The sequence below is a fragment of the Bison bison genome, unplaced genomic scaffold (assembly GCF_000754665.1).
Source record: "Bison bison bison isolate TAMUID 2011002044 unplaced genomic scaffold, Bison_UMD1.0 scf7180017864482, whole genome shotgun sequence".
Taxonomy (NCBI): Eukaryota; Metazoa; Chordata; class Mammalia; order Artiodactyla; family Bovidae; genus Bison; species Bison bison.
In genome coordinates this window covers 1291261-1318450 of record NW_011495042.1, presented here as the reverse complement: position 1 = coordinate 1318450, position 27190 = coordinate 1291261, and the positions used below count along the sequence as shown (strand labels likewise).

Genomic DNA, 27190 nt, shown 5'->3' with positions numbered 1-27190 from the left:
CAGTTTCACCTCCTTTACAAAAGAGAGCCATTCAACATAAAAGAGCTTAAAAAAAAAAAACAGAAAAACACACAACTCTTCAGTCCTCTTTCTAGCCAATCACATTCTGTTGATTTTTTTTTTTAATTTCTCTCTAGTGTGTAAGGAGTTATACCTACTCCACCAGGAAAAGACCATGTCTTGAATTAGCATATGTTTAGTTCTTTTCAGCACATTTGGAATGATTTGTCCTAAATGTCCACAATAGTTGTGCTTGAAAAGAAGATGTATTCCAAACACTCCAAGTTAATGACTAGCATCTAAGAAGCAAGCAAGCAACAGAAAATAACTCCCTAGAATAAAACAAGGGCCAGTTACATCACCTAAAGACCCTCTTTTTATTATTTGGCCCTTACTTTTCTTATGAATGCCCTATGTAATGATAAAAATTTTATACTTATCCATCACAAGAATCTTCAAACTAGGGATACGATATATTTCTCAGCCACGTGAGGAGAATTTTTGTGACTCTGCCGAAGTCACAGGTGTATTTGGCTGAATTATATTCAGTTGACTTGAAATAGACTCAAAGTTACAAGGTGGATAAGATATTTATGTATGACTTATATCCAGTATAGAATGTGTAAAGTTTCTGAGACTTCTTTCCCCTCCCCTCCCACAGTGTTTTTGACATGCAAAAACACTCAACTAGGGAATTTTAAAGGTGGCAAATATTATTTAAAAAGTCTGACCCCTTATCCTACAAAGGAGGATACTAAGATGCAAAAAAATGAAAGTATTTGCCCAAGTTACTCAGACTAGAATTGTGTCTTCAGAATCTTAGATCTAGTGTCCAATTACTTAGTTTAAATGTAAAATATTTAAAGAAGAAGTTAAATAAAGCATACCATAATCATCACTCAGCCATTAGGGAGAATGAGGAAGGATAGGATATTCTGATATTGAAAAATAACATTTATGTAAAGATAACAATGATGAAGATGATGAGAGTGGGGAAGTGAAAGTCACTCAGTCAGTCGTGTCTGACTTTGTGACCCCATGGACTATAGAGTTCATGGAATTCTCTAGGCCAGAATACTGGAGTGGGTAGCCATTCCCTTCTCCAGGGGATCTTCCCAATCCAGGGATCGAACTTAGGTGTCCTGCGTTGCAGGCGGATTCTTTACCAGCTGAGCCACCAGGGAAGCCCAATGATAGTGGTGGTGGCTAGCAATTGTTGAGGGTTGATCTGTTCTAAACGCTTTCTTTGTATTAACTATTTAATCTTTACAACAACCTTGTGAAGTAGATATTATTATTATCACCATTTTACAGATAAAGAAACTGAAAACCAGTGAGGGACCTGCCTAAGGTGACCTTTCAGTAAGTGAAAGACCCAATCAGCCTGACCCTAGAGTCCATCCCCATCTTCAAGGTATGATAAGGGAAAAGAAGGCTTAGGCTGAAGAACACAGTGTGAGCTCTTCTATGGAACTATGTTTAGTGTGCATATACGTTAACATAAGCATACATATAAATATATTTAATGGGCATATATTTTAACATATATTTATAAATATGGCTACAATGTAGAGCTCTAGAGGAACATTGGATATGTGTATAATTTTGATACCAGGAAATAATCCTTGCTGAGAGAGCTGACTTTACATTTTATGTCTTTCTAGAATGTTTAATTATTTCGCCCTGCTCATTACAGAGGTTTATGGGGCTGATATGTCTCCAGAAAGACTTGAGTGTCTTGGAAGAATCATAACGACTATGTGCCCAGAACAGCCATGTGCTTCACACACAAGAGAAAGAGAAGCAGTGACGATCATTATCATGGACTTCACTTACGGTGAAGCGAGTGAAGAACAGAATGATTGAAAATACAGAATCTGGACCAAAATAAAACCATAAGCTAAACTAAACTCATCAGTGGACTGTTATGTGGCAACAATATATTGTATCTTATATTTATAATAAATACATTATTGCATGTTTGTATTTCTAAAGCCAAAAGAAAAAAAACAAAAAGTTTCTAAACACAGCGCTGCTCACTCGTGAGACTTGCCATTTCTAAGGAAGTGGCAAACGTCAGCACTGCTGAGTTACGCAGGGAGATCCTGGCATCACTACCCAGAGGGGACACTGTGAACCAGCAGCTCTGGAGAGACATGAAACAGCCCCGAACAGCGACGTCCTGGGGCAGCAGGAGAAGGAAGAGTTCTCCGTGTCCCCTGCTTCCCAGACAAGGGGCATGAAGGTTCCAGCTAAGGAACATACCAATTTCAGCTGGAAGACGGGAGATCTGGTTTTTTGGCAGATCCAGAATCCTCATGGCTTGAAACAGTTCGATATACTTAGGAATGATCTGAATCAGAGTATTGCTGATGTGCCATTCTTTCAAATGCGTCTGCTCCTTCAAAGAATCTGGGAACTCCTAGAATAGAAGGGAACCCGTTGGTCAGAACTAGCTCTTCCCTGTGTAGGAGTTCAGAGGCAGAACGCAAGAAGCCAAGGAAAACATGCACTTGTTCCAAAACCCAGAGGAGAGGGAGCGTGGGTGAGAGCATTCGCCTAAACTGACTTAGCAAGCATGCACGCATGCCAGCTCTGCAGCCCTGCCAAAGAGAAAGCAAGATGCTGTGGCTGGCAGTAACTCCACAGTAGCAGATGAGCCCAATTTCAAAAGGGCCATGAATTCATATTATTAAAATAAAATGCTGTGTGGACACTGACAACCAGGCTCCCACCCCAAGCCACATACATATTATTTATTTACAACATACGGATTTAACATCATCTAAAAATAAAATCTGGCCATGACTTGGATTTTAAAACATGTGCTCCATCTCCCTTCCTCTGTATTACTGATAGTTGCTCTTTAAAATATCTGATAAAGACTTAATATTTGCTGTGCCAAATTTCTGAATTTTTTAATGAGTCTAACAGGCTAAGAGCCGAGAAGGACAGTGGGGAGACCTGGATGCTGAGCCACATCTCAAGGGCACGCCTTTTCTGGCCCTCACTTCTGAAGTGACAGGGAGCAACTCAGCTGTATCCAGGATCTTCCCTGCCTCAAGTGGTCTGGGATAAAATCGTAAAGGTGTTGAGAAATGCATTAGACCTTAGAGGGACTATTTGGCCAGCTAGAGAATTTCAGTTCATGGGCTTACGAGCGCCTACTTCAACAAGGTGTGCTGAGCACTGAAGGACATGCATGTCCCCTGACCTCACAGAGCTGACCACAGAGCACCATCAGCAAAGTGGGGCCGGAATGTACAGGGGAGAGGTGGGGCGGGGCGGAGGCAGCAATCAGAGCGTCCACAGTGACCCTTTGCTTGGTACCTGTACTTGGAACGGGCTTTAGGATCACTGCTCTTGGATATGTGGATTAAGTTGTAACTTACAGAAGTCCTTTCATCTTTAACATGCTTTCAGATAACAGTACAAGATAGGCAAAGTGGGCATGATTCAGGTCCATTTTAAAGAAGAAAACTGAGGACTTCCCTGGTAGCTCAGTGTTAAAGAATCTGTCTGCCAATACAAGAGACAAGGGGATCGATCCCTGATCCAGGAAGATCCCACATGCCAAGGAGCAACTAAGCCCACGCACCACTATTGAGCCTGTGCTCTGGCGCCTGGGCACCACAATGACTCAAGCCCATGCACCCTAGAGCCTGTGCTCTGCAACAAGAAAAGCCACTGCAATAGAAGCCCATGCACCGCAATTAGAGAGTAGCCCCTGCTCACCATAACTAGAAAAAAGCCCGAGTAGCAGTGAAGACGCAGCACAGCCAAAAATTAATTAATTATTAAAAATAAATAAAAGAGGAACATTGAAATCCAAAGACATTTAAACGGGTTACTTAGGGTGCGTTCCAGCTACGTAGTTTCAGGAACTAGGACAAAATGAAATTGCAGGCCCCTTCTAAAAGTTATTAGGAATTTCAAGATGGAGATGGCAGAGCATTAAATCAAGCCCAGGGCCCTTCCCAGCATAGGGCCTTGCGTGACTGACCCCAGCACCCGGGCCTGACAAATCCATCTCAGCACCTCCTCATCCTGATCCGAATGCCACCCACACCAGACCAGACGGTTTCCTTCTGCAGCTCAGACAAGAAAGGAGCTGGGGCATCAGGGAGCTGACCCCAGGTCATAATCACACTCTCTTTCTTGAAGTTTCAATGGTCAAGTGCCTCATAAATAACTTCTCTCATATTGTTCTTCCAATAACAGCACGCTTGCAAAAGTTACAATGCCTTCTAAAATTATATCCATAACCATTTTTAATAACATGGGAAAAATCTTAAGATAGCACATTAAATAAAAATAAAAGGAACGGGGTGAAGATGGCAGGTTGAACACACACATATACTTTTGCTCTTCTCTATGAAAAAAGACAGTAAAAGAATTCCTTTTTGAAAGCATAAACCTTACAAGAGGGCAAAGAGAAAGAGAAGAGAGGCAGTAGCAACAAGGTCTTGGTAGCTAGAAAGCTGAAAGATGGTAACCCAGCGCCCCCGACCTGCTCAGTCTTAGGCCAGCAGCAGGAACAATAAGACACAACCTGAACTTCTTAGGGACCTAACAGAAGCAGAAGAGATTAAGAAGAGGCGGCAAGAATACACAGAAGAACTGTACAAAAAAGATCTTCATGACCTGGATAATCACGATGTTGTGATCACTGACCTAGAGCCACACATCCTGGAATGTGAAGTCAAGTGGGCCTTAGGAAGCATCACTACGAACAAAGCTAGTGGAGGTGATGGAATTCCAGTTGAACTATTTCAAATCCTGAAAGATGATGCTGTGAAAGTGCTGCACTCAATATGCCAGCAAATTTGGAAAACTCAGCAGTGGCCACAGGACTGGAAAAGGTCAGTTTTCATTCCAAGCCCAAAGAAAGGCAATGCCAAAGAATGCTCAAACTACTGCACAATTGCACTCATCTCACACGCTAGTAAAGTAATGCTCAAAATTCTCCAAGCCAGGCTTCAGCAATACGTGAACTGTGAACTTCCAGATGTTCAAGCTGGTTTTAGAAAAGGCAGAAGAACCAGAGATCAAATTGCCAACATCTGATGGATCACTGAAAAAGCAAGAGAGTTCCAGAAAAACATCTATTTCTGCTTTATTGACTATGCCAAAGCCTATTGTGTGGATCACAATAAACTGTGGAGAATTCTGAAAGAGATGGGAATACCAGACCACCTGACCTGCCTCTTGAGAAACCTGTATGCAGGTCAGGAAGCAACAGTTAGAACTGGACATGGAACAACAGACTGGTTCCAGACAGGAAAAGGAGTACATCAAGGCTGTATATCGTCACCCTGCTTATTTAACTTCTATGCAGAGGACATCATGAGAAACGCTGGGCTGGAGGAAGCACAGGCAGGAATCAAGATTGCCGGCAGAAATATCAATAACCTCAGATATGCAGATGACACCACCCTTATGGTAGAAAGTAAAGAGGAACTAAAAAGCCTCTTGATGAAAGTGAAAGAGGAGAGTGAAAAAGTTGGCTTAAAGCTCAACATTCAGAAAACGAAGATCATGGCATCTGGTCCCATCACTTCATGGGAAATAGACGGGGAAACAGTGGAAACAGTGTCAGACTTTATTTTTCTGGGCTCCAAAATCACTGCAGATGGTGACTGCAGCCATGAAATTAAAAGACGCTTACTCCTTGGAAGGAAAGTTATGACCAACCTAGATAGCATATTCAAAAGCAGAGACATTACTTTGCCAACAAAGGTCCGTCTAGTCAAGGCTATGGTTTTTCCAGTGGTCATGTATGGATGTGAGAGTTGGACTATAAAGTAAGCTGAGCACCAAAGAATTGATGCTTTTGAACTGCGGTGTTGGAGAAGACTCTTGAGAGTCCCTTGGACTGCAAGGAGATCCAACCAGTCCATCCTAAAGGAAATCAGTCTTGAATATTCATTGGAAGGACTGATGTTGAAGCTGAAACTCCAATACTTTGGCCACCTCATGCAAAGAGTTGACTCATTGGAAAAGACTCTGATCCTGGGAGGGATTGGGGGCAGAAGAAGGGGGTGACAGAGGACGAGATGGCTGGATGGCATCACTGACTCGATGGACGTGAGTCTGAGTGAACTCCGGAAGTTGGTGATGGATAGGGAGGCCTGGCGTGCTGCAGTTCATGGGGACGCAAAGAGTCGGAGACGACTGAGCGACTGAACTGAACTGAACTGATCTTTTTACCAGATGCCCCAGAAAGTTAGAAAGTAGAAGAGCCAGGGATGTGCGGAGGTGAGGGAGGAAAGCAGGGCAGAAAGAAGGAGGTCAGGTTCAAAGTCTAGGACCAGATCTCTACCCCTATCCACGTCACAGAGCTACTGTCCCTGTAGGAGACTGAGGCTTATCTACTGGAGGGGTTAACCGGAGTCCTGGATTGGGGACCTTGAGGCACATCTCGGAGGGGAGGCAGAAACAATAGGATGAGTGATGGATGCCAAGACTCCACCCCCAGCCCTCCTCTCTCCAGAGCACAGGCTGCCAGGCCTGTCCCTGCCGGCAGGATGAGAGAGTACTCTCTCCGTGGGCTCTCACCAGCTGCAGACAAACCATAAATATGTACTTCTGAGGCGGAGGTGGAGGGGAGCACACTGGTGATATGGGGGCTCCCTCAAAAAACAAAGCCCCTACCTGAAACACACTTGGACCTTCTAATCAGCTTCTCAGTGCTCCCGACATCCAGCGTCTCCAGAGCTCCCAGGCAGTCCCAAGATGCCAGATGCAAACACCCTAACATGCAAACCCCCTAAAACATGTAAACACCCTAAAAGAAAAAGGAGACCCTGAAAGATGGAAACTGCATCCAAAAAGCTATTGATAATCAAGATAGATAAGAAAGTCCCAAGAGGACTGCCCTGGTGGAGTAAAAGATAAGAATCCGCCTGCCAATGCAGCGGACTCGGATTGGGTCCCTGGTCCAGGAGGATCCCGCGTGCCGCAGAGCAGCTAAGCTGGTGCGCCACAACTGCTGAGCCTGTGTTCTAGAGTCTGGGAGCCAAACTACTGAAGCCTGCATGCCTAGAGCCCACGCTACACAAGAGAAGCCACCACAATGAGAAGTCTGCACACCACAACTAAAGAGTAGCCCTCGAAGCAACAAAGATCCAGTGCAACCAAAACCAAATAAATTTAAAAAATGTTAAGCCCCATGAAAATAGGAAAAAAAAACTTTTAAGTTATCTTAAATTTTATAATATATATAAAAGTAGAAAATAAAGCCACATCACAGGATGCATGCATTCACAAAACAGAGAGTTCTTGGAAATTGAAAACTTGACAGACAGTAGAAGTGAAATCTTCTATTGAAGACATGTTGAATAAAATTGGAGAAATCTTCCTGAAAGAATAGGGCCCAGGGCCTGGGTGCTTCTAGCTCACAAAGAATGACTAGCCCCCTAGTACCACCTCCAAATAGGTACCTTCAGTCACAGATCACAGCCCCACAGCCAGCTCTAAGGGACTCCAGACGAGCTCTCCCCACCCAGTCCCCAAAGCCCCAGAAGCTCCTCCGCCCTGTCCATCCCATGCTGGCCTCCTGCAGGGACCAGGCCTGCTGCCCAGAGTGAGGCTAGAGGCCAGAATTCCCTCGCTGCCATGAGCACTCTAATACTCATGGCAAAAATCCCTTAATGGAGCTTTTCACTCCTTATGTAGAGGCAAGACTGAAACACAAATCTCTCTGGGGAGGGAAAACAGCAACTGAAATTCATACCGATGAATGCTGGAGGCCCCAGAGTCTCTCCCGGGGCGAGTACCAGTGAGGATAGGGTACCAGCTCAGGGAGCAGAGTGGAGGGGACGGGAAGACTGTAAGTAATGAAGACACTGTCCACAGGTTCACCCTAGAGTGTCCAGAGCTGCCTGGCTCTTAACCCTCTTCCTATCCCCTTACCACTCCAGGCACTCACTAAATGCTCTGTAAACTGGTTTCCAAAGGTGCTGTGAGCCGAGAGGACTCAGCAGGTTCCCCAGGGGTCTGGGGTCAGGTCTGATGATGGTACATGAGAATGACTTATGAGTGATATTTACTTAGAAATCCAGAGAGGCCCTCCTTCTTGCCCCAGAAAAGGCAGCACTGATCTCAGTGATGGGGATGCAGGAGAAAGGCCACTAACGAGGTTTCAGTCATCGTCTCTCCCATTTTTATAGGGATGTGTCGCTAATGGGTCAGTGTCACAGAGTATCTGCTCATTTAACCCTCACAAGGGCCCTCAGAGGGGGTCAAGGCAAGCAGCAGCACCATTTGACAGAGGAGGAGGTGAAATGCACGCAAGTGGAGTAAACGGCCTCAGATCACGGGGCCAATAAAGGATTACCCCCAAATACTCGGTTTCCGGTCCAGAGGCCTTTCGGCCACAAAACGGTGGCATACAGAGAGACGGAGGGCAGGTCGGGAGAAACCTGTCCCACTGAAGGGAAGAGAGCCTGAGCTCATTCCCCTACCTCATGCATACCCACCCCAGGTGCTGCCTCAACCAGGAACCGTCAGACCACAGGCAGCCTCTCCAAGCCAAGCGGCAACCTGGGCGGAGTGGGAGCAGGAAGGACCCAGGCACACTTGAAGAAAGAAACAGAAGACATTTCTGCCCTGGCCTCAGAATCTCAGAGAAAATCTGACTGCAAAATTCCTTTGCAGCCCTGCACTCCGTGACAAGTCAGCAAAGTCAGAGTTACATGTCAGAGTTAGGCAGGTTACATGCTCAGGGTTTTTAAATTAAAAAAAAAAAAAACGGCAAACAGTTATTTTTTAATGTCAGTGGGGAAAGATGGCAGAATCAGGCATTTTAAAGACTTGCGCCAGCCTGGGGAGCCGCTGGGGTCCCAGTCCCTCACAGAGAGACTCAAGGGGATCCCGCTGCTCTTTTCACGACTACACAGTCTTTCAGGGCAGAAAAGATGCAGGAACTCAGCTTACAGCAGGCAAGGGATCCTCCGCATTCAGAGAAAAACCTCTCTAAAGACAAGAGCGCGCTGGACCAAGGTCAATGCCCTGAGCTCAGCCTAAGCAGCAGACGTCGGCCGCAGCGCGGCACCAGCCTCCACTTGCTGCGGGGACAGGAGCGCGTGGACTCACCTTCCAGTGATCTCCGGAAAGTTCAAACACAAACTCACTGCTCCGTTTGTCTCTTTCCTTGGAAAGCGCGCTCTGAGCGGCGAGAGAGCGCCTTTCGATCCGTTCCAGCAGCCTCACGCTGGTGTCTACGAAGCCGTTCTTGCAGTACTCGGCCTGGGGAATGCCTTTCCTCCTGCACTCGGCCACGAAGTTCCACTCCTCCTTTATCCTAAAACGGGGCGGCAGAGGTCGCGGTCACCTGCCTGGAGAAGTCGGCCAAACTACCTGCGCGCATGCGCAGTCCTTCTCATCACCTGCAGTTTCCCAGCAGCCAGAGAAGAGCCCTCCCCTCCACTTCCATCCCCTCTCCCCGCCCCTCCTTTCCTGTTTCCTCTGCAGTGGGGGATCTGGGGGTGGGAAGTGGGTAAGAATCTTCAACCTTCAGAGTTGTGAATTTTTAGCAAATCTGACTTAAAAATACAGGAGTTACACAGCTGGAATTTTTACCAAAATTACCTATTCCTTTGATTAATTACAATATCTTTTGATATTATAAGGTGCTAACCCCAATTTTTTTTTAATGCAACTTTTAAAAATGCAGGAATTTGCTGATCTTCCAGGAGCCATCAACCCAGGTGGCGCTAGTGGTAAAGAACCTGCTTTAAGAGACCCCGGTTCGATCCTTGGGTTGGGAAGATCCCCTTGAGAAGGGCATGGGAACCCACTCCAGTATTCTTGCCTGGAGAATCCCACGGAGCCTGGAGGGCTGCAGTCCATAGGGTCGCACAGAGTCAGACATGATTCAAGCGACTTAGCACGCACACAGGAGCATATGGATAGAAATATACAGACAGCCCCAGTTTATAAAATATAACTTTAGAAGGTCTACCACCAGCCGCCTTAGGAAACTTCACTCCTACAGATGAACCTGTTATTCATAAACCTCAGTTTCAGTCAGACACTGCAGCTGGCCCAGGACTCCTCAGCCTCCCCATTATTCCCAGTACCTTCTCGTTGCTACCTCCCTAAAGTGAAAGTCCCCAGTCGTGTCCGACTCTTTACGACTCCATGGACTATACAGTCCATGGAATTCTCTAGGCCAGAATACTTCTCTAACCTATCACTTTATAGTTTTCTTTGTCCTCCAGCTTGGTCATCAGCTCCATGACGATGGACTACATCTCACTGCCCTTCTGATGCCCACACGGTCATTAGAACAGTGTTGGGCACCTGGGGGATCTTTCTCCATTTAGAGACTTGATATCTGCTTGGAGCATTTAATAGGTTAACCTTCTGTGTGATACAAAACAAGGTTTGATGTGGCTGTCCTTCAAATCTATCACACAGAGACACTGTCTCAAAATAAGTAGCCTGCCTTGGATAGGAACTTGGTACAAAAAACATTCAAGAAGACATCTGGGCTCTTCTTAGCCCAACTCAGGGACTTGGTGGCAGGCGGGGTCCTGGGCTTAAAAAGGGGGCTGTTTCAGAAACAGGCTGCAACTGCAGCCCTGGTGTCTACATGACCCAAGGCAACACAAATGCTGAGCGAACAAACAGATGAAAACCCTGTAGTAGAGGGTCAGTCCTAGCATGGAAACTCTCAAGCGGTACCTGAAGGAGAAATGCACTAGAATCACAGTTGGCTCTGGGGTCTCAGGCAAACCCAGGAGCCAAGGCATCAGGAAGGGCAGGAACAGAGCAAAGAGTCTGGCGTGGGAACATCTCTGAGGCCAGGGCTTTTCCCTGACTACCAAACACTGTCAATTGTAAGAAAAAAAAATGGAAGGCTCAAGAAAGCAAGAGACTGGTAGATATTTGGAATGCCAGAGCCCTGGTGGATTTTATCCAATCCTATAGGGGTATGCACCTTTGTCGTTGACTAGGCTAAGCTATGTTACAATTCAGCAGGGATTGAAGTTAACTTGTATAAAATTGATAGCGATACAGATCATCCTTGTCTGCAGACATTCTTGTTTCTTGGCATTTAATACATCTATATGCTGACAAGGCCCAATTATATCATTCCAGCCAAGGCGTCCTCAGTGAATCCAGCCTCCTTGCCTCCCAACAGCTCCCCCTGAATAAGTAAAAGGCATCCCAAAGTTGACAAGTTCCAACCCAAACTCCTATCTCCACCTGCTAAACTTGCTTCTTTCTCCATTTTAGTAAAAAGACTTCCCAGGTGCTCTGACCCCAAACCTCAGGGTCATCTTTGACTCTGTGCTTTCTTTCATATCTCACATCAAGCCCATCAGCAAATAAGGTCATTTTTACCAGAATCTGGCCACTCCTCACCATCTTAACTGCTCCCATCCTGGTCCAAGTCACCAGCGTCTTTAAGCAGGGAACACTCTTGCCTCCTGACAGTCTACATCCATCCAGCATTTTGAGTGGACCTGTGACAGTGTCCGTCACACCACGTCATGCCTCTGGCCGCATCTCTCACTGGTTTCTGTTTCACCCAATAAAGCAGTTGTCTCACTATGGCCTAAGGCCCTGCAGGTCTGTGCCCTCCCCTTGCCTGTCTGACCTCATCCAATTCTGCTCCCTCCCTTACTTTTTCTGGCCCAGTCACTCTAGCCTCCTGGCTCTTCCCTGAACCACCCAGGCAAACCCCTGCCTGAGGGTGTTTGCATTTGCTATTATGGCGGCTTGGAGTTCTTGATCCCATATCTCTGCAGGGCTGGTTCCCCAGGACTATGTGCAAATGTTTCCCCCTTAATCAGACTTTTTGCTCTTCAGAAATCACTTCAGGTATCAGTGGAGTTTCATGCTTTGTCATTACTCTAGCAGAACAGGAGCATTTGAGAAAACCATCTTGCTGATGGCATTGGCTAGCACACTACTACGAAGGTCTTAGTCACAGGGAGCTGAGCGGGAGAATAGCACTGGGTAATCAACTAGCCGGTGCTTTGGGATCTATACGTGAAGTCTATAAATAATGTCATGCGTGCTCAGTCATCTCCAACTCTTTGTGACCCCATGGACTGTAGCCTGCCAGACTCTTCTGTCCATGGAGTTTTCCAAGCAAGAACACTGCAGTGGGTTGCCATTTCTGACTCCAGAGGATCTTCCCAACCCAGGGATCAAACCCACATCCCCTGCATTGGCAGGCAGATTCTTTACCACTGCACCAAACAATGTAATAAAACAGATACATTTAAAAATACCAGCACATGGAGAGATAGGAACTTAATACCAGAAGAAAATGCTGAAAAAAGTTAGAAGTGGACTCCTCTGGGAAATACTAGCAGGGGCTTGGGGTGATTTGCTTTTCATTATTAGTTTTTCGTATAATTTAAATATTTTAATATCATCTGATAAAAATGAACTTAAATATTTGCCTGTAGCTCTAGCTCTAATAGCAGTCAGGGATTCAGGCCAGACCCTAGATACAAGATACTGGTTGAACTAACAGAAGAAGCCCTCCAGAAATTTCACAGCCAACAGCACAGCCACAGCGAGGCCTTCTATGCACTGAGCACTTTTCAGACCAATGTTTCTAATTTTTCCTTCTTCATTTCTTAGGCTGAACCTGAAAGTAGATTCTGGCAATGCGATGAAAAGATATCCATTCAGTCCTACCCAATACATCTTCCCTATATCACAAATTACAAATTGATGTGACTATTTCACGTATCTTGGTAGTCAACATAGAACAGAGAAAAAAAGGAAATCAGATATGCAACTTTAAAAATACTTAAATACTAAATCTTCTTTGGATTTCTTTTTTAAATGTTTATGTCTTAGTCCCTTTGAAACCTAATGATAGGAAAGTCACAATATCAACTATTTTTACAATGCCATTCTCTTCCTTGAGAGTAACTAACATAAATAAAATGTCACTGTCTTTATACTCTATCACTCATGTTAGTAACTGAATAATCTCCCCCTGGAGTCAATTTTAGTAGAACTTCAAATACCATGTAAACATACAAAATAATGTCATTAGGACTCTATTAATTAAATCAGTAAATGTGCAAATAAAAACTCTTTCCTTAGGCAATGAGCCCACAGGCTTAGCCTAGATGGCAATAGCCTCATTGGATGAAAAATCCCTCACTTAGAGCCTAACAATAACATCTCTAGCTCTCCCTGTAAGTGAGTTTCATTCATGTAGAATGATGCTCTCTATTTGATCTCTACTTATAACATTGAAGTGTGGGGACAAACACAGTTACAAAATGAAACACCACGAAGTGAGGTAACAGAGCCCCTCACAGTGATGGTTACAGGTAGCAGCTTCATTATCCAGCATGATCAGAATAGGTATTTGTTTGGTCAATATAGTTCAGAGAAGTGGAGAACCAAGAATAAAGAGACATTCACATCCTACACATTTTGATTTTATCCTAAAGCACCAACATATGTCACCATTTGCCAACTTGTATGGCTGTCATGGACCGCCTTTGAGAATGGATCTGCAATCAGAATCCCACTCTGCCTTTCTTATGTAAACCACACCCATAACACACCATCCAAGACTTCTAGTTTGAGTTTCTTCACAAGGAGTAAAAATTACAGACGTGCAAAGCCACCTGAATGTGCACCCTTTCTAGCTCACTGTACCTGTATCCGTCTTGCACAGTGTTAATTCAGTTGTGTGGTTCATACTGATCACACATGTAGTTTTTCCAAAGCACTCAACTGAGTTTTCACAGACACAATAACTCTCTTTTACTCATACTTCACGAGTGTGTGATAGCAGTCAAACCACATCACTCCAATCCAGGTAAAAAAGGCATCGACGCAATAAGCCTTATCTAGTGTTCAGCTCAACAGGGGAGGGCTGAGGGCAGGACAGACAGCAGCCCTCACATGGCCACAAGGGGGAGAGCATCAGACAGCCTGCTGAGGTGAGGTGCGCGGTCTTCTCAGGATTCACTATGGAGACATTTATCGTGTCACTGCTGTCTTTCCATGGCTAGCACGGTGCCTGCAATGCGTGTGGGTCCTTATAGCCATGCGTATTACTGTTATAGGAATCAAACGTTCATCGTGGGCAACAGATTCTGAAGCCCAGTGAGCACATGTCACTGACAGGGAGAAATCTCAGAGGAGAGGCACCCCCTCCATAGCATAACTGCAGCCTCCCTATTCACTAAAGACAGTGCAAAGCAAATACAGAGAACACATACTTTTCCAAAGCGCTTTTCTCAAGCCTTTCTGCCTCCTTCTTCTGCCAGGCTTTGTGCTTCTTGACACGAGTTTCCCACAAGGCTCTGACGACAGAAATGTCAAATACGACCACTTTATGTCCCATTTTGGAAGCATGAAATTACCTGTTTAAGAAACATATATGTCAGCTTCATACACACAAAGAAGAAAATAGTTTTAACTTGAACTTTAAAATATGAGTGAATCAATTTTATCACTAATGGTGAAATGCCCTGTTGCTTCCAGAATGGCAGTTTCTAATGTCCTTAAGGTCTGAGAGGACTCTTGTCTGTAAGTCAAAATTCAGCACTCAACTGAGGTCATCTCCTCTAGAACGTCACACTTATCTCTTTACCCCTCAGCTGAAACATAGGTTCCCAAAGCCCCCTGGGCATTCCTCAAGCTTCATGGTTCTACATTCTATTAAATTTATTGGAATCTGATCTTCCAAATACATTGTAACATGCTCAAAGATAAATTTGATGAATTAATTAAAACACACATGCCAGTTATCTGAGGCTAAACACCAACCACCATTAAGTAACAAACCAAGCATTGTACCAAACCCCACTGAGCATTTTCCTGCCTGGGACTAGCCACACAGCCTGGGCACTTGTCCTATAGGTTTTTCCTGTGACATGAACCCTCACAAGCTGCCGATCTCTGTTTATGTGGTTTTCTAAATGCAAGAAAATTCAGACTCAGGTACATCTTGGTCATCACCACCTGGCACATAGTAGGCTCTCCATAAATATTTATTGAAAGAATAAGTGAGTAAACGAAAGAATGAAAGCAAATAAAAGATTTGCACCCAGGTTGCCTTACTCTCAGCCCACTCAGTGACATTTCTCTCTTCTTTTTATTTTCCCACCTCATCTTTACTGTTTAAGTGATGATTTGCTCACTGCAAAAAAAAAAAAAAGATCAAGGTACACTTCAATATTCATTCCATTAAGGCATACTTTCTTCCTTATTGAAGTAACACAAGTTTCTAGATATTGTTTTAAACTTCCCCTACCTACAGCATTGAAGTCTGGCTAAATCCATTTCCTGATCTGCAAAATACACAGAGCGTCAGTTGGCAAATAGTATGGCTGTGAATATTCTCTGTTCCAATTCCAGACACTTTTTAAATAGCAGTCAGTGAGGATACGAAACCAAATATTTCCTCTTCTGCCTCAAGTGTGTGCTCTCCACAAATGGCTTGCCAACATGAGTGGGAGAATTGGCTTATGTTTGTGCAGCTGAACATCTGAGGTCCATGAGTTTAGTCTGAAGAGCTGAAAATACTGACCTCAACTGATTCCCTTCTTTCCTTTCTGACATCTGGGACTGTCTTTTGTCTCCCTTTTACTTAAAGGAAATTTTTGACAAAGGTGCAAATGATGCAAGTTTTTGTGTGGACATATGTTTTCAGTTCTCTTGGGTAAATACCCAGGAGTAGAACTGGAGAGTCCTATGTCAATTCTATGTTTAACTTTTTCAGGAACTGCCAGGCTGTTTTCCAAAGCACTTGCACCATTTTACATTCCCATCTGCAGTGTCTAAGCGTCCCAGTAGCTCCACATACTCGCTGACATGGTTAATATCTCTCTTGGTATTACAGCCATCGCAGTGGGTGTGAAGGGAGTCTTGTGGTTTGCATTTCCCTGACAGCTAATGATGCTGAACATCTTTTTATGTGCTTATTGGCCATTTGTATACCTTCTCGGGAGAAATGGCTATTCAGATTCTCTGCTCATTTTTCAAATTGGGCTGTTTGTCTTTTTACTGTTGAGTTGTGGCCGTTCTCTACATGTTCCAGATACTGGTCCTTTGCCAGATGTATGATTTGCAAAAAGCTTCCTCTCGTCTTGTAGGCCACCCACCACGAGAAAAGCAGGAAACCTCTTCCCTGGTGGCTCAGATGGTAAAGCGTCTGTCTGCAATGCAGGAGACCCGGGTTGGATCCCTGGGTTGGAAAGATCCCCTGGAGAAGGAAATGGCAGTCCACTCCAGTATTTTTGCCTGGGAAATCCCATGGACGGCGGAGCCTGGTAGGCTACTGTCCATGGGGTCGCAAAGAGTCGGACACGACTGAGCGACTTCATTTCACTCTTCCTACTACACGGTCCCTGCAGTGTCCTCTCCGGAGAAAGGTTAACATGATGTTCACTTCAGAGGACAAATACTTAGAGGAATTCCATCGTACACCACAGAATTCACACATTGAAGGATGCACTCTGAGCTGAGAGGCAATAAGGTGATAGCTCACACAGCAGGTGATCAGTTTGGTTGGGTTCAGACCTCGAATTCCAACCTGCCCCCTGAGGTTGTGAGTCACACAGCAGATCCCGCTTGACTTGGCAGCACTATTCAGCTGCTCCACGGGCGCCACCTTGTGGCCACCTGGGACGGTCTGATGGTCCATCCTGGTGGTCAGTTCTAACAGACTTGGACATGCTGTTTAGGGTCAGATCCGAAGAGGTGCAGCTCGGGGATGAGCCCAGGAGTTCATAAGCAACCTTTCAGAGTTGTTCTCCACAGCCGCTCCCTCTTTATGTCTCTCTGGTCCTTCCAGATTCCTGGGGCTCCCTTTTCAGTCCTCTGGTCGGAGACCTGAGACTTTAGCTACCCTGCTTCACTGTGCATGTCCTACAACTGTACTGGTTCCAGCAGCAGGAGGACAGTGAGAGGGGAAACTCAATGAGAGCTCCCTCCACCCTCTGGGGACCACAGTTTCACTGATCAGAAAGGAAGGATCCTTTCTCTCATAGTCTGGGTGACTGATGTCCTCCACTATCCATTGTCCTTCACAGCTCCTGCTACACAATCCTGTGCGGGCTGAGGCATGAGAGAGTGGAGAAAAGAAAAAGGTAAAAGAGAGGGATTTACTCCCCAGTCTCTGAGCATTAGGAGCCCCATTCTCACTCCTGGAGCAAAATTAAGTACTTTGTCTTTAATTCTGGGTTTCAGGCTGCCTTGAGTCCAGGCTCGGGAATACTTGAGGGGGAAAAATGGGGAAGAGACCACAGGTTCTGTGCTACTTTGAATTCTGGTGTCCTTCCCTTCTTCTCTTGCAACTGTTTACTTTCCAGGGACTTCATACTGCTGTTCTGTGCAGGATGTCCAGGTTTTAAAGCTGCATTTAGTGGGAAGGATGGGTTAAGTGTGCTTGCTCCATCTTGGGCTTCCCTGCTGACTCAGACAGTAAAGAATCTGCCTGTTCCATCTTACTCCAAACCAGAAATCTCTGTATTTAATTTTCCTTTCAGCACTTCCCCTACTCTGCTACCTTTAGCTCAGGAGCACTTTTTTTTTTTTAGAGCCACACCTTGTGGCTTGTGGTATCTTAGTTCCCCAACCAGGGATTGAACCCACATCTTCTGCAGTGAAAGCACAGAATCCTAACCGCTAGACCACTAGGGAATTCCCCTAAGCTGCAAAAGTCTTAAGGCTTTGACTTTTGACAAAAAAGCTTTCATAAAGGAATGCCAAGCATCAGCTTGAAAACAAGAAGTTAAAGACTATAGCCAGTAATGGAGAATACTTGTTAAAAGAGAAAGAATCAGGCAGCCTAGTTTCTTTGAGGAAATCTCTGTACATAATCCAAGTCTACAAATAAAAGCAAACCAGAAGGCCAAAGTAAAGTGAACTGCTTTTGAGTAGTGTAGACAGCCAGTCATCCAAGAATAACCAAAGCTGGAAGACTCGCCTGCTGTCCAGGGTGTGTGTTCTAGATCAGCCAGTCATGGCTCCGATTCTTTTGTGGTATTTCTTTAATTTTCTTAGGTCAGTAAATCCACAAAAAGTAACCAGATCTGTACATTAATTTCTATGCATTTAGAGATATGTAATTAAAGTCCCTGAATTACAGAGATTGCCTCTTCTTGATGCCTTTGTGTTATATTTTTAAATAGTTGTAAACCTGGTGGCTCAGACAGTAAAGAATCTGCCTGCGATGCAGGAGACCCAGATTCAGTCCCTAGGTTAGGAAGATCCCTTGGAGAAGAGAATGGCCAACCCACTCCATTATTCGTGTCTGGAGAAGTCCATGAACAGAGGAGCTTGGTGGGCTACAGTTCATGTGGTCACAAAGAGTTGGATACAACTGAGTGACTAACACTTTTCACTAAACCAACATTAGTCTCAGTATTTTGGTGGGAAAGTGTCTATCCTGATTGTCATCTAACCACGTTAATTATTTTCATTTTCTGCCAAGCAGAAAAAGAGGTACTATCCTTCAACTTGGAGAAGGCAATGGCACCCCACTCCAGTACTCTTCCTGGAAAATCCCATGGACGGAGGTGCCTGGTAGGCTGCAGACCATGGGGTCACGAAGAGTCGGACACGACAGAGCGACTTCACTTTCACTTTTCCCTTTCATGCATTGGAGAAGGAAATGGCAACCCACTCCAGTGTTCTTGCCTGGAGAATCCCAGGGACGGGAGAGCCTGGTGGGCAACCGTCTATGGGGTCACACAGAGTCGTACACGACTGAAGCGACTTAGCAGCAGCATCCTTCAACTAAGGGGGTTCTGAATGTGCCAGGATTTAAGTCAAAGTTTTGCCTGTCAGATGTTCCACTTACAAATATGCATAATGAAAACTAGAGACTCTAAGTACAGTAAGTGGTGACTGTATGCTGGGGATCTACACTATAAGAAGCAGAGATCCTGGGAAGCGGAGGAACACCAGCTCCTGAGTCCCAGGTCCAGCCCAGCTGCTGGCACCCTGTGCAGGACAGGGCTGAAGTCCAGGGGCCCCTGGACAACTGAACAGGTTTGACCTTAACCCAAGAGGTCATAGCCCTATGGGTGGGGCTGAGACTGGGAAAGTGGTTTTAAGACAAGAGCCCATGAGTCATTCCATCCAGGGATAAAAAGCCATTTGGAGCCAGGGCAGGGATCGGGAAGCCAGAGAGGAGGCAGATTCAAGGACGGACGCAGGAGCCACTTGCTTAGCAGCCTGGGGGGAATGAGAGTCCCCTGGCAAATTCACAAAGTTAATCTCTTCTTTGTACCATGACCTCCATTCAGTCCACTCTTTCAGATAATTACATAAAATGCAATTTTCTAAGCATTAACTTTCTGTAGAGCTATAGAAATATCACCAAAGTATACTACACCAAAGGTTTCCCGGGTGGCTCAGTGGTAAAGAATCCACTATTCCTAGGTCGAGAATATCCCCGGAGAAGGAAATGGTAACCTACTCCAGTATTCTTGCCTGGAGAAACTCATGGACAGAGGAGCCTGGTGGGCTACAGTCCATGGGGTTGCAAAGAGTCGGACACTACTGAGCGACTGAACAACAGCAATACTATACCATAGCAGAAGAGAAAAATTAACCTCTTCAGGGTCCAGTCTGCAAACCCTGAACACAAAGAAAACATTAACCTCTCAGAGAAAACACTACAACCAAGGAGACTCTCCTGAGGCAGCATAAGAAGGCAGAGCTTTAGGCTGGGCCCACAGTGAACTTAACAGCAAGGATTCATGGTTCCAAGAGGACTCTCATGCCGGTTCTCTGCTGGAGATCTGGCTTCACAAGGTGAGCACAGACTCATGAGAACAAGTCTCCCTAGATTTGGCCATAGGGTCTACAACCACAGAGCACCTTCCAGAGAAGAAAATACTTGGGACTGTGAGAGGGGAGGGATCCAATGTGTCCCTCACTATGACAGAAAAGGGCACAGGTATAAAGTGTGGTCAGGTTCACTCCCCTCCAGTGTTTCAGGCCCTGAGTGACAAGGTCAACCTTCAGAGATGCTCATAGGTTGGATTCATTGTGGAAACAAAGTTTTTTTCCCCTGGAAAAACCATTTGCTTTACTGCAAGATCAGCAAACTTTTAGTAAAGGGCAAGATAGTAAATATTTTATGAAAGTACTTATATAACAAAAGAGAAAATGCCTGGTCTTCCTGCCTGTCTGGCATGGGCCTGCCCAAGCAATGAGCTCGAATCTATGCTTCCGCCCAGTTGCTGCCCACTGGACACATTCTCAGGACCAGAGCGAGCAACAGATCCAAGAGGAAAAGGCTTGGCAGGCCACGAGCATGGGGCAGAGGAGGGGGGACCCACTATAGTCAGCTTCGCTGTCTGCCCCAGTGATGCCTGTGTGTCCTCCCCTCCCACTTATCTCAAGCTGGACATTGGGCTGAAGGTCAGTGACACGCTAACTCACCAACTCTCGAGCAGAAAGTCGACTGCTTGGGGCCTGGCAGTTGCCAGCAGTAGAGTCTCAAATATGTGAATGGCAACCAGTGTGGGCCCTGGGCAGCACTGAGATATGGCTGGCCAGGTAGACAGGTGCTGAGAGTCTAGGGGGAACAGGAACAAAGGGCATTACTCCGGTTTGGTCTCCACGGCTCACGTTGCCCTGGCAGTGCCCCTGTACCCAGCCTGTGGGTGATCCTTTGCCAACCCCAGCTTTCGTGAACAATAAGAGAGAGCAGCTTTCATTCCCCCAGGCTGCTGACTGGGTGGCACCTGCTCCCCTGTTCCTGAATCGGCCTCCTCTCTGCTCCCAGAATGGCTTTGTTTTTCCTGGACACAAAGTTCTAGTGGATGTGAGAGCTCTAAATGAACGCACAAATGCGTCAACTTTCTTTTTTTTAAAAGGCTAGAGCTTAATTCCTCTCTCCTTGACCTTGGGCTGGTCTTCTGGACTCGCTTCTAATGACTATGTTGTGGTAAAAGTGATGGTGTGTGAGTTCTGATATGAGTCATCACCCTCTCCCTCAGCTCACTCACTCTGGGGAAAGCCAGCCACCATGTCCCGAGGTGGTCAAGCAGCCGTATGGAGAAATTCCGTGTGAGAAATTTCGTGAGAGAAATTGAGGACTCCTGCCAACGGCCATGTGAGTGGAAGCTGCCTTAGCAGCAAATCCTCAAGCCTCGTCAAGCCTTCAGATGACTGTAGCCCTGGCCAAAATCTAGACTTCATGAGAGACCCTGAGCCAGAATCATTCAGTTAAGGCACTCCTGGTTTTGAACCCTTCAAAAGTATGGGAAAACAAATGTTTATCCTTTTAAATGTTTGGATAATTTTTATACAGCAATAAATAAATAGTAATATAGTAAAAAGGAGGCACTTATAAAAATTAGTCTTAATTTATAGTGACATCTGGTGTCTATGCTTCCTTGACATACCCACTTCTCACACATATCTCAAAAGAAACACGATTCCCTCCAAACTTACTCATCTAGAATCTATCCATCCCTGGCTGCCTTAATTCCCCAGCTTGACAATGACTTCACATTCATCTGGAGGTCATTTCATTATGCTGTTTCCTCACCCTGATCACCCACTATGAAGACACATACACACACACACACACACACACACTCACACACACACACTCATTTACACATCCAATCTATCCTGTAGGTCTTAGAGGGCACACGTTTCTCACCACCAATCCATGCCACATCTGGCCCCAGTTGTGCAAAAGCCTCACAGCTGGTCTCCTGACTTCCTACTCACCCGCGTCCAATCCATTTGCTACACAATGGTGAGCATCACCATCTGAGGAGAACCAGACCATGCTGCCACCTGGCCCAAGTCCTCCAGAGACTTCCCTTTGGGCTGAGAGGGAGATCCCAGCTCCTCACAGGGCCCAATAAGACCCTGGCGTGACCTCCCCTCAGCCATACCCCCCACTCGCCCCCTCTGCTCTCCTCCACAGAGCCTGTCCACCCCCTGCCTCATCCACCCCCTGCCTTGTCCCTCCTCAGACAGCACACGCGGCTCCCTCGGCCTAGACGTTTCCCCCGTCCAAACAACTCCCCCAACCCCTACACCCTTGGACTCAGCTTCTGCTGTTCTCTCGTTAGTGTGGCCTCTTTGTCTAAGGCAGAGCCCCCTGCTGTTCTGTCTCTCAGACTATTCCTTACTTACTTCACAGCATATCATACAAGTTGAATCATTCGACCATTTGTTCAATTATACTTTATCTGCCCGTCGATGGACAGAAACATGGTTTACTGACAGGAGCTGCCACCCGAGGGGCTCCAGACTGGGGCTCAGAGCCTCACCCTTCAAGTCAGCCCTTGACGCTAAGTCACAGACACAGTAACAGACACAGGAACTAGAGAGGGCTCCAGGCTCCAGGCTCCTGCTTCTGAATCTCGACACAGAAACCCTGGGTATGCAGCCTGTTTACTTGGTGTGTATTTCTGCTCGTTGATTCCCAGGAACCCTAAATAACTGACATTTAGGAACACTCATTAAATGCAGAAAGATGGACGTCCTTGCCTCTGAGCTCTCAATCTGGAGGGATGAACAGATGTTTAAAGGGATACATTTCAGTGCGGCATGTGGATTCGACAACACAGACTGAAGGAGCTGCTGTGGGAGCCAGAAGGGAACAGATGCCCTGAAGTATGTTGGGAGGAGGGTGGATAGTCCCACAGGGACTGTGAGAGAGCCGAAAGGACTATTCTTCTGGGTTTAGTTGAATGGTTTTCCGTGCTCCCTCCCCAATTCAGGTATATCAGAACCACTTTACAGAATCGTCCGCTATCCCAAGCCAGAGGGTGACGGAAGAACACGTCCTTTGGCCCAGAACTCTAGTGTCCACTTAGAGTCACAGGACAGGGTTCTAGGTAGGAGGGGAGGCTTATGGGTCACCCAGTCTTCTCACTCTTGGTCAAATGACAGACTGGGCTGGAAGGTGGCAGGGCTTCATCTCAGAGAATTTAGAGTGGAGAGGATCTGGAGGAGTCTGGGAGGAGACTCAACTAACCCCACAATTCAGGTTCCAAGCCAGTCTTGATGCTGCCTCTGTGAGGCTGGGAGTGGGGACAGTAGCAAACGGGGGAGGAGGGAGCAGGTATCAAGGGTCACCTGGATCAGACACAGGGAGAGAGGGCTGGCTTGCCTCCTCCCCACCTGCGCCTCAGAGCCCCCAGGGACCCTCATTCCCTGGACTGACCGGCGCCAGGCCTTCCGAAGTGTTTTTCCAGGTGTATTCTCCGTGTGCAGAAAACACCTATCATCAGCCTTGCTGGATCCAAGGGGATGACTATAACCAACAGGAACTTCCAGTGATACCAAGGCACAGTGGGAGAATAACATGGCAGACGAGGGTCTTTAGTGGCTCACAAATTCTTTCCCATCCTCACATAAGGCCTGGACCCCAGAGTTGGCACACAGAGTGAGTTTTCTGGTAGAAACAGTGAGGGAAATAGTGGCTAAATCTTCAAGCGAGGTCAGTCACAACAGTCACACTATTTCAGCCAAATTCTAAATTAAGTCACGTTTTATGTCCCTTGATCAGAGTTCCCCCCAGGGGACACCCATTATTTTATGGTAATTTTTTTAGGCTAGAAAATCTGGCCATGGGAGGCAGAGGCTCCAGGCAGGATCGAGAGGACAGTCTCAGAGTCAGCCTGCAGGGCTGGAGTCCTGCATCCGAGGCAGTTACCTAACCTCTCTGAACCCTAGTGTTCTCATGCGGACACACTGTAACAGCAGCACTGAGCCTTCAGGATTAGTGGGAGGATCACGAGTGATCATTTGTGTCAAGTGCTTAAGACAGTACCTGGCACCTAGTAAAGCTCAAAAAGCTGTCAGTTATTTAAAGAAAAGAAGAAATTAAGACACACATTGTTCCCAATTAAACATAAGATAAGCATAAGAGATAAAATACACGAGCATCTGGGGATTTTTCTCTAACAGCCATGAAGGTTCTTTGGGAGAACATCCAGCCTCTGAGTTAACAGAGAGGATCTGGTCATTAGAAGAGCCACCAGGACAGTGGAACTGCTTACAAAACTAGACAATTCTCTGGGTTTCCAGTCACTTTCCCACCCTCATCCCCAGCCTCTCCTGCAGGACAGACTTCCCCGGCCACTTGATCATCCCCTCCCCGGCGCTTAAGAAGCACAAACAAAGATGATTTATCTCCCCTGGACAGCACTTTGGACCAGCAGGCTTTGAGTTCACCCTTGGGTACAAGGATGACGCTGGGAGTAACTCACTAAGCAGGAGCAGGAATGTGTGGAGCCGGCGCCAACAGACCCGCGCCCTGGACAGGCCCGCCCACAGGCTCTCCTTCAATTCCAGGCCATGCCCTAAAACGCAGATAGATGCGGAATCTTTTGCCTGCATCCACGGAACAGACATAAACAAGGAGGCATTGACCCCCACCTCCGCAGGTGCCACACACCCCCTCCCTCGCTTTCCCCACAGTCCCCCCAGGTTCAGGAGCTGCCGCGCACTGACCCCTCCACGCCCACCTACCCGTGATTACGCTGCAAACCTGAACCCCTGCCGCGGCTCTCTGAGCGGAATCCGAGCCTGCCTGTTGACACCGCAGCAGCCACACGCTGCGGCCGGAAACGCTCCGACCACGGGAGCCTGCCCGCCTGTGCGCTAACGGGCTATATTTGTAAGCTGATAATATGATCTGTAGGACATGTGCTGATAAACTATCTATCTATTCTATGTGACTCAGCCCGGCATGAGACAAAACAGACTTGGGAGGGGAGGGTTTGGCACAGGGCAGCCGACGAGCCGGCCAATCTGAGCCCTACAACCCGGGATTATCTGCACCTCCCTGCAGGCGGCCGGGCCTTTTGACATTGGAAATCCTGAAGCGTGTTAAACAAAACAGGCCAGAGAAGGCCAAGGGTGCCGCGTTCTTAGCCCGCCAAACTAGGAACCAAACAAAAAGCAAGATAAGAAAGCCATATGACCAAGGAAATGTAAGGGCTGGTTCCCCCTCTACCCCGCCCCAGTATTTGAAGCAACAGATGTCTAAAATGTTTCACGGTACATTTTTTTCTTAATTTAATTAAGAAATTAATTTCGTAAAACATATGTGAGTTTAGGTTCTGTCTAGAGATTTTACTAATTTGACAAATATGTTTTCCTGATATCCAACATTGGGACGATGTGATAGTCACTTAATAAGCAGTAATCATGTCCAAGACAACCTCTCTCAGTGCCTCTTCATGGCACCAGTTCCTCATACACTTCACCCTAAAACAGCAAAATACCTTTGTCTAGTATATACATAAAAACTCTAATTAGAAAATAGTTTGATTTCTGAGGGACTATTTTCTATATGGAACATTTTCTATTTATTGACATTTTAATTAAGCTACCATTTTAAATGGTATACTAAGTTGACATTGACATAGTCATTCAGTCCTGCCTGAGCTCAACGCCCTGGGTTCAGGAAGGCTGCACTAGTTACTGAATCCAAGTGATCTACTGATTATTAAGCCAGATCTTCAAAATTATTTTGTCCAACTTTCTAATTGTTTTCTGCAGATTTGATTTACCTTTTCTATCATTACCGAAAGTGGAAACTACAATCATAAAACTAACTGAAAGAAATCTCTCATACATACTTATTTTCTTCCATAGGGATTCATCTATTAATTTACCAAATATTTATTAAGTGCTTACTATATTCCTGGAAATATGTTTGGTATTAAGGATTTGGTAATGAATTAAACAGGATCTTGCCCTTTGGAATGTCACAGTTTGTTGGAAGAGTGTCCTCTAAACAAGCATTTAAATATCCAACGGTAAACTGTGGTTAATGCAATGAATCAAAAAAACTGAGAGTTATGAAAAAGAATAATGAAATAATCACTGATGATCTGACCTCTCATATTGGTCAGATTTCTTAGTTTGTAAAATTTCTGGGAGACACAGCAAAAAGATGGCCATGTGCATACCAAGAAGAGAGGACTCAGAAGAAATCAAACCTCGTAATATCTTGATCTTGGACTTCTAGTCCCCAGAACTGTGAGAAAATAAAGTTCTGTTCTTTAAGACCCTTGGTCTGTGGTATTTATTATGGCAGTGCTAGCTAATTAATAAGTAAATTTCTTAAGAGCACTAGATACAAGATCAATATAAAAATTAGTGCCACAAAAATGGAAGTAAAAGATACCATTCACTTTAACATTAAAAGAATAAATATTTAGGAATGATCCAACAAAACTCTATAATATCTCTATATAGAAATTATTAATAAAAAAATTTTTAAAGAAATTAAACAGCACCTAAACAGATCTTCATAGACTGAAAGACTCAATATGACACAGATAGTAATTCTAAAGGATCAATGTGCTTTTATCAAAATCCTGGCAGAAATTTTTAGAAATTTGGAAAATGTTCTAAAAATTAATTGGAAATGTAAAAGGTCAAGAAAAGGTCAGTTTTCATTCCAATCCCAAAGAAAGGCAATGCCAAAGAATGCTCAAACTACCACACAATTGCACTCATCTCACATGCTAGTAAGGAAATGCTCAAAATTCTCCAAGCCAGGCTTCAGCAATACGTGAACCATGAACTTCCTGATGTTCAAGCTGGTTTTAGAAAAGGCATAGGAACCAGAGATCAAATTGCCAATATCCGCTGGATCATCGAAAAAGCAAGAGAGTTCCAGAAAAACATCTATTTCTGCTTTATTGACTATGCCAAAGCCTTGACTGTGTGGATCACAATAAACTGTGGAAAATTCTTAAAGAGATGGGAATACCAGACCACCTGACCTGCCTCTTGAGAAATCTGTATGCAGGTCAGGAAGCAAGAGTTAGAACTGGACATGGAACAACAGACTGGTTCCAAATAGGAAAAGGAGCACGTCAAGGCTGTATATTGTCACCCTGCTTATTTAACTTATATGCAGAGTACATCATGAGAAACACTGGACTGGAAGAAGCATAAGCTGGAATCAAGATTGCCGGGAGAAACATCAATAACCTAGATATGCAGATGATACCACCCTTTTGGCAGAAGGTGAAGAAGAACTAAAAAGCCTCTTGATGAAAGTGAAAGAGGAGAGTGAAAAAGTTGGCTTAAAGCTCAACATTCAGAAAACAAAGATCATGGCATCTGGTCCCATCACTTCATGGGAAATAGATAGGGAAACAGTGGAAACAGTGTCAGACTTTATTTTGGGGGGCTCCAAAATCACTACAGATGGTGACTGCAGCCATGAAATTAAAAAACG

At 45.5% G+C, this 27190-nt stretch overlaps 1 protein-coding gene across 1 annotated transcript in view; it reads right to left on the bottom strand.

Moving 5' to 3' along the window:
• Positions 1–24624, bottom strand: part of LRRC2 (leucine rich repeat containing 2) — a 37056-nt gene extending 12432 nt beyond the window's left edge. The window contains exons 1-4 of the mRNA XM_010862383.1: positions 24460–24624; positions 14217–14360; positions 9097–9304; positions 2266–2422 (exon numbers count right to left, since the gene is read on the bottom strand). Coding sequence (XP_010860685.1) covers positions 2266–2422; positions 9097–9304; positions 14217–14341 — 490 coding nt within the window. The 5' untranslated portion in view covers positions 14342–14360; positions 24460–24624. The remainder of the gene's footprint in view (positions 1–2265; positions 2423–9096; positions 9305–14216; positions 14361–24459) is intronic.
• Between the last annotated feature and the right edge of the window lie 2566 nt (positions 24625–27190).